The 7,043-nt window shown below is 49.0% G+C and overlaps 1 protein-coding gene across 1 annotated transcript; it reads right to left on the minus strand.

Moving 5' to 3' along the window:
* Positions 1-3,645: 3,645 nt before the first annotated feature.
* On the minus strand, positions 3,646-5,914 carry Dusp23 (dual specificity phosphatase 23). The gene is made up of 2 exons (XM_021168462.3): positions 5,480-5,914; positions 3,646-4,685 (listed from the first exon to the last, which is right to left on the minus strand). Exons 1-2 carry the CDS (start codon positions 5,744-5,746, stop codon positions 4,500-4,502), a joined length of 453 nt encoding a protein of 150 aa, XP_021024121.1. The 5' UTR covers positions 5,747-5,914; the 3' UTR covers positions 3,646-4,499.
* Between the last annotated feature and the right edge of the window lie 1,129 nt (positions 5,915-7,043).

The following is a 7,043-nucleotide window of genomic DNA, read 5'->3' on the forward strand; positions in this document are numbered from 1 at the left end:
ATGCTGCCTCCCAGGATTCTTATGGATATACTAATACCAGTGTAGAGATCACTGGGTTCAATAAAACTTTGGTAAACCAGATTAATTATCCATCTACCCCAGTCTGTGTTTACCCCCCTTTCTTGTTTATTCTTTCAAATGATTCATTTGAAGTCTGTTCCAATGATTCTTGTTGGATTTCTCAATGTTGGGACATAACAAAGAACACCCGTGCCATGGTAGCACGGATCCCACGTTGGATCCCTGTCCCGGTGGAAACACCCTCCACCTTATCCCTGTTTCGACAAAAAAGAGATTTTGGAATTACTGCTGCCGTGATCATAGCAATTTCAGCCAGTGCAGCTGCTGCTACAGCTGCAGGGTATGCTATGGCTAGTACGGTTCAATCAGGCACAAAATTAAACAGCTTTCAGCAGATCTGGCTGATGCCATCACTGTCCAAACTTCTGCTAGTACCAAGTTAAAGGGAGGGCTGATGATATTGAATCAGCACCTTGACTTGGCAGAAGAACAGATAGGAGTTCTATACCAGATGGCCCAGTTGGGTTGTGAAAGAAAACTGGAAGCTCTGTGTATTACCAGTGTCCAATATGAAAATTTTACTTATGCAGCTAATCTGTCTAGACAGCTTTCCTTGTATCTTGCAGGAAATTGGTCTGAGGGATTCGATGAGACTCTTGAGGCCCTGAGGGTGGCAGTTTTAAAGATCAACTCAACGCGAGTGGACCTGTCATTGACAGAGGGCTTCTCCTCCTGGATTTCATCTGCATTTTCTTATTTTAAGGAATGGGTGGGGGTGGGTTTATTTGGTGTTGCCACCTGCTGTGGACTTGTGTTCATGCTCTGGTTGGTTTGCAAGCTCAGAACCCAACAAACACGTGACAAGGTTGTGATAGCTCAAGCACTTGCTGCCATTGAGCAAGGCGCCTCCCCCGAAATCTGGCTATCTATGCTCAAAAATTAGTTGACATTGGTGGCTGGCCTCTTTTGTAGAGTTCGCCCTAGGTCATTTAGTAGTTACTGTCACATAGCACTGCAGTATCCAGGGATGGGCAACTTTCCTCATGCACAGATCATCCTAAGACACGGGGCCCGGTGGCGATAGGGTTACCCTCTGACAGGAAAAGCTGTGACATTGGAGGAACGACCTAAGACAGGAGCCACAGCGGATGGGCATAATTACACAGACCTAGTCCAGCCTCAATTTAATAAAATAAAAAGGGGGAGATGTGGAAAGCCGTGCAGTGAGCAATCGCTATGGAGAGCCGTGCGCGTGCCGCGAGCAATCACCATTATAAGATGGCGCTGGCCTCCACTGTGACAAACTAGTAAACAAGCCTTGTGCGCAAGTGCGAGAGTGAACTCACTCCTAGTCACTGCCCATTCTTGGGGTGTAATAGTGGTGTGATAAGCGAGCAACGAATCAAGAGCTGTCACGCCACATCAGGTGCTGAAACGTCATGGCTGAGTGCTATATAAGGGACTCCATTTTCTGGGGTCGGGATCTTCCTGAGAAGTAAGCAATAAAGCTTTGCCGCAGAAGATTCCGGTTGTCCTGAGTGTGTTCTTGCCGGCGGGGACAAAAGCTCGGGATACTGCCATGTTTTTTTGTTTTTGTTTTTTGTTTTTACCATGATATTGAACTAAACCTCTGAACTGTAAGCCAGCCTAATTAAATGTTTTCTTTTATAAGAGTTGCTGAGGTCATGGTGTCTCTTCACAGCAATAAAACCCCAAGATAGTCATGTCTATCAGAGGCACTGAAACCAAGCCTGGACAAGGGTGGAAGCTGTTTCAGTTATGGCCATCAGCAACTCATTGGGAAAATAATCCTTCTGAATGAAGAAAGTCAGAGTTGCTTAAGACCTAGCTGGAGAACAAGCCTGGGAAGAGTTGGGAACCTGGGAATAACTTTGACTTCCAGACATTGGTTGAAAAGGTGGCAATATGTGAATTGGTCCTTGTTCCCTTATTATGACATTATATATGCAAGATCCAAAATCTGTTCCTCTTCTTCCAGAGAAAATGAAACCCGAATGTTGGTCTGTTGCAGTCTATCAGTGGGGCAAGTTTTGTTCCCATTGGGAATATGTGGCCATGCCTACAGATCTCTATGGCTGTCATCACTAGAGGGGTGTGTGACTAGCATCTGATGCCTACAGACCAGGGACACTGCTAAACATTCTACAGCCTAGAGTCCCTGTGACCCCCGATTATCCAGCCCCAGTTCAAAATATCAGGAGTGCTAAGAATGAGAAGCCCTGGTCTGATGCAAATGTCAGGATGCTTCTCAGATGGAGGAGGAATGCTCCTGGCACCAGCATCGGATGTAATGGGGATGGGACAGCGCTAATGAGTGCCCTTCCATTGGTAGGCAAATACAGAAGGAAGTGTGATGGGAAGGCAAAAGGTCTGGGGGCCATAAATGAGCACACACAGAGCTTCAGGCTAACCTCTCAAGGTAGAGAGGAGAAGGGCAGAGTTTTTCATTTGAAGTCAACTCTTACTTATTTAAAAGCGATTTCCTTAAGCACATAATTATATGTTTATTTCCCTAAGGAACTCTTGAGGCAGAGGAGACCTGCTTAAATTATGGGGAGGGAACAGCACACAGGGCTTTAATGGGGTTAGAAAAATTTTCTGTCTCCTTCAAAGGAGCCTTGGGAGGAAGGTAAGAGCAGATTATGCTCTGGCAGTGCAGAGGACACGAGGAGGAACAGACAGCAGAAAGGGCGAGGATGGGTCACATAGCACAGTCAAGCAATACTGGCAAGGGGAGGGCACAGCCCCTCACCTCCTTCTGTGTGGGTAAATTCTGGCAGTGAAAGAAAAGAGTCAAGGAAACAGGCCTTTCCCTCTCTCTGGGTTATGCCCTCCTCAGGAAAACACAGACATACACACTCCCGTAGGAGATGGTCTGGTTTGAATCATGGGGCAGGAGTAGGAGGGGCAAGGTGGATGGTGTATCTGTCCTTTGTCCTTTTCCCATCCTTGCAGCCTGGATGCCTGGGACCTTGGAGTTTCTTCTCTTGGGCCGATATATCCCCTTGGGTGGGTTAGAGAGGATCCAAGGAGACAGTTTAAGGAATGGGCCCTCCAGATGAAACAGAAAAAGGATTTCAAATGAGGGCTCTTAGATTTCTTGCTTAAAAAGCCTTTTGTGTAAGAGTGAGCTGGATAATGTTGAGTTAGGGGCACAGGGAAGATGGAATGAAGTACAGGGGAGGGGCTGGTGTAGGCCTAGCTCTGGTCTTTGATAGGAGAGATGGAGGCTGTAGGGGAACTCTTGACTGTCCTGCATCTGGGATAGTAGAGGCAGCCTTTAGAGTACATCGAGTGTGAAGGGAATGTCATTACCCTTCTCCAGATGGCAGGGCTCCTGAGAATAGGAATCATGGCTTATTTTGCTGAGTTGGTTCCACCTCTAACAGCACCTGGTTCACACAGACATGCAGAGTCTCCCTTACTCAGTTCAGCCGATTATGGAAGATAGGGCACGGATTCAGACTGCCATTCCGGAAGAGTCCACTGGGCTCATGGATGACATTTATCTCGTCTCTTAGAAAGTCTAAAGTGTGGCGCTTGCGGCTGGGTGGAGTCCAACAGGGGAGACGTGAAGATAACACCTGAGAAACATGGCCAAGATTCATAGTCCCAGAGTTATTTATTTGATCACTTAATATCCACTCTAAAACCACCAAGATGCAGTTTCAGCATTCGTTGGTCTGAGGCTGGGGATGATATAGGGGTTGGAGGTGACAGATGAGCTGAGTCACCTGAGGCTGGTAAGAGGTGGCCAGCCCTGGTGGCGGGGTCGGGGGGGGGGAGGGAGAGAGGGAGATCAAGAGAGAGAGTGGGAGGGGGAGACCAAGGAGAGAAACAGACAAGACAGAGAGAGACCTCATCTGTGAGCACGATATGCAAGTCTTCTGTACCCTGAGAGAACAAAGGCGGCTCAGGTAGGACGGATGACCCTACATAAGGGGTGATGTCAAGGGGGCACTGCCGGTGTAGGAGTGCAGCGGCCTGAGGCTGCTTGGAGGCCATGTGGCCAGGGACATGGGTCTCCTTCACTGACCAGTTCTCCTCTATCACATGTTGTCAGGGAACAGCACCTAGAATCCCATCATCCTCAGGGTGACAAAGGTGTGTGCTGGAGTCCTGGCCTATCCTTCTGTTTCCTAGAACTGTGACCGGAGGCCTTTCTGAACTCTAGACACCTCATCCAAAGAGCAGAAGTGGTTTTTATTTTTATTTTTATTTTTTTGGTCTTTTCAACAACCCAGATGTATTGGGAGTGCTGTGTACATGCTATGCAGCGGTGATGAGTTCTTATCAGTTATTACCTCATTTTTGTTTCGGCCAGGTTATGGCTTTGGGGAAGGACTACTTTTGCCCAATAGGAGCCAGAGGGACCTGAAGGATGCAGTACTTTAGTTCACTCCCCTTCCTCTCTGGCCGCAGGGAGTGGGAGGGGGAAAGGAGGGCTGTTGAAGTCCTCATTTTGTTCGCTGGTAGAACTGGAAGACGGCCTTCTCCTGTTCATACGTCTCAATGGATCCTGGTCGCAGGCGCCGGATCTCAGCAATGGCATCTCCTGCGGCCAAAGCCCGCTCCTTCACCAAGTAGCAGGCCAGCATGGTGCCAGTGCGGCCAAAGCCTAGGGCACAGTGCACTCCAACAGCCTGTGAAGTGGAGACTGATGGAGTGGAGTCCAATGCCCTCCCCAATACTCCCCTGTCCTCACCCCACACATCACAGGCTCTCACAGGACATGAAGTGACATCAAAGCTGTGGGGGGACTGTCCTTGCGTCAGGTGACTAGGAGGCCTCTGGAATGGCTGGTTCTAACTTGGGCTCTCAGCCTGTATCGCCTGGCCTCTATCCTGTGCTGTCTTGTATAGTACATCCAGCCACTTGTGGTGCTATTTTCCTGAAATGTGTCAGTCCAAACTGAGATGAGGTGCAAAATACTTACCAGGCCCTGAAGATGCGGCATGAAAAAGACTGGACATGCCTCATTAATAATTTGTTTCATATTGATTCTATGTTGAAATAATATTTTTGACTTATTGGATTAGTACAAAATTAACTTCACCTGCTTCTTTTTCATCTTTTTCTTTTTTCTTTTTTTGAAAAACGTAGCTGCTCGTAAAATTTAAAATTACAAGTGTGTCTCTGTGACATTTGGACCTCTAGTAAATGGGTTTTGAACCAATTCCATCTGACTTCGGCGCTACTTGGACTCCTGGAAGTATTTCACTTGACAGTACTCTCTCTCCAGCCTACTTGGCACCACCTCTCCTAGCAGCATAGTTGACTTTAGTCAGGGAGTGGGTCCATCTAGCTCCCACCCAGTTAGCCCTGTTACCCCCCACAACCCCAGGCTCTCCCACTCTTTTCGGACTCCAGCCCCGGCCCCGCCCACTCATTTCCTTCCAGGCCCCGCCCTCTCGATCTGGCTCACGAGCTCGCTGACCTCTCCCCGGGCATTGGCCTCGTCCACGATCTTCACAAATTGGTCGATCTGTTCCGGGGACGGCGGGCAAAAGTCAGGGATGCGCATTCGGTGCAACGTGAGGCCGGGACAGCTGTCACTGTGAGGGGGCCCGCGCTCCGTCAGGGACACCAGGTGCCGCACTCCCTGGTCCAGCAGGAACTGGTAGTGCGCGGGCAGCCGCGGCAACGCCAGCCCGGCCAGCCGTCCCGGAAGCACCCAGGAGAAGTTGGGGGGTTGCACGCCCATCGTGGGGGGGGGGAGCTCATTCAGGGCGAGGCTGGCCTTTCCTACTCTGCCGGGAGATCGGGTCACCCCCCCCTCTGGGGCTGGATTCCGTCCCCGCTCAGCACTTGCCTTAGCGGGCCACGTAGTCTCTTGGACCCGCCCCCGTGACGCTCCTCCCCACCCAGGGTTGGCTGAACAGCAGGGGCGGGGCTAAGTCGGCTCCAAGGCAGGCAGAGAAGCCCTACAGCCCAACGGACGCGAGCAGGGCACTCGTTGATAGGCTGGGTAATCAACAACAAGCGTGATTATTGCAGCGGGGAGTGAAGGCACTAAGGAAGCCTGGAACCAATTAATTGCTCCTGTAGAGAAAACAGCCCAGGGCTGGGCTCTGCTGCTCCCTGGTGGTGCATTGGAGTTACTGCATCGTGGGCCAGCTGCCTAAGGGCCTGGTCTCTTCATAGTTTTTATACAAGGGCTTTAAGTAGTGATAGAAAAATCTACTTCTGCCTGGGCACGGGTGTGAGTGGGTAATCTCTTCAATGACCAAGCAGTCATGGTTGGTGTCTTCTTGAGTTCTTGAAGTAAGAGGGAACTACTATGTCCCAGACAATAGAAAATTTTATTTTTCTACTGCTGACACTAGTTAAAGGGTGGGGGTGGGGTGGGAAAATATGTGGCACTGGAAATGGTACTCAGGGTAATATAGTAATATATTAACATTTAAGCTTTTGCTTTGTGTTAGGTACTTGTGCAAGCACTTTTTATATATGTTAATTAATTGCCATAAGATAGGTGATCACAGTAACCCCATTTTCGAGATGAGAAAACTGAGGCACCAAGGAAGCTAAGGAAGATACTATTCTCCAGAATCGCTCTCTTTAAAAAAATATTTATCGTATGTATATGAGTACTGGGTAGCTGTCTTTAGACATACCAAAAGATGGCATCGGATTCCATTACAGCTTGTTGTGAGCCAACATGTAGTTGCTCAGAATTGAATTCAGGACCTCTGGAAGAGCAGTGCTCTTATCTGCTGAGCCATTGCTCTGTCCCCTTCTCCAGAATCTTTTAACAGCACACTTTCCTACAGTCATCCAGGAAATGACAGTGTTACACAGCCATCTTCACATTCTTCCAAACATCATTGTGTTTAAAACCCTGGGTATTTTCTTAACCGGGGGCCTAGGGAAGATGGTTACTGTGGCCAGGGGCATACTGAGCTAAGCCCACAACACCTGGGTATGAAGACATCCTACCCTCCCTTGGTTGCTGGTCATTAGGGTGAAAATCTGGGCCTTGGGAGCCATAACAAGCCAAG

The sequence above is a fragment of the Mus caroli genome, unplaced genomic scaffold (genome assembly GCF_978045245.1).
Source record: "Mus caroli unplaced genomic scaffold, Mus_caroli_1 scaffold_1, whole genome shotgun sequence".
Lineage (NCBI taxonomy): Eukaryota > Metazoa > Chordata > Mammalia > Rodentia > Muridae > Mus > Mus caroli.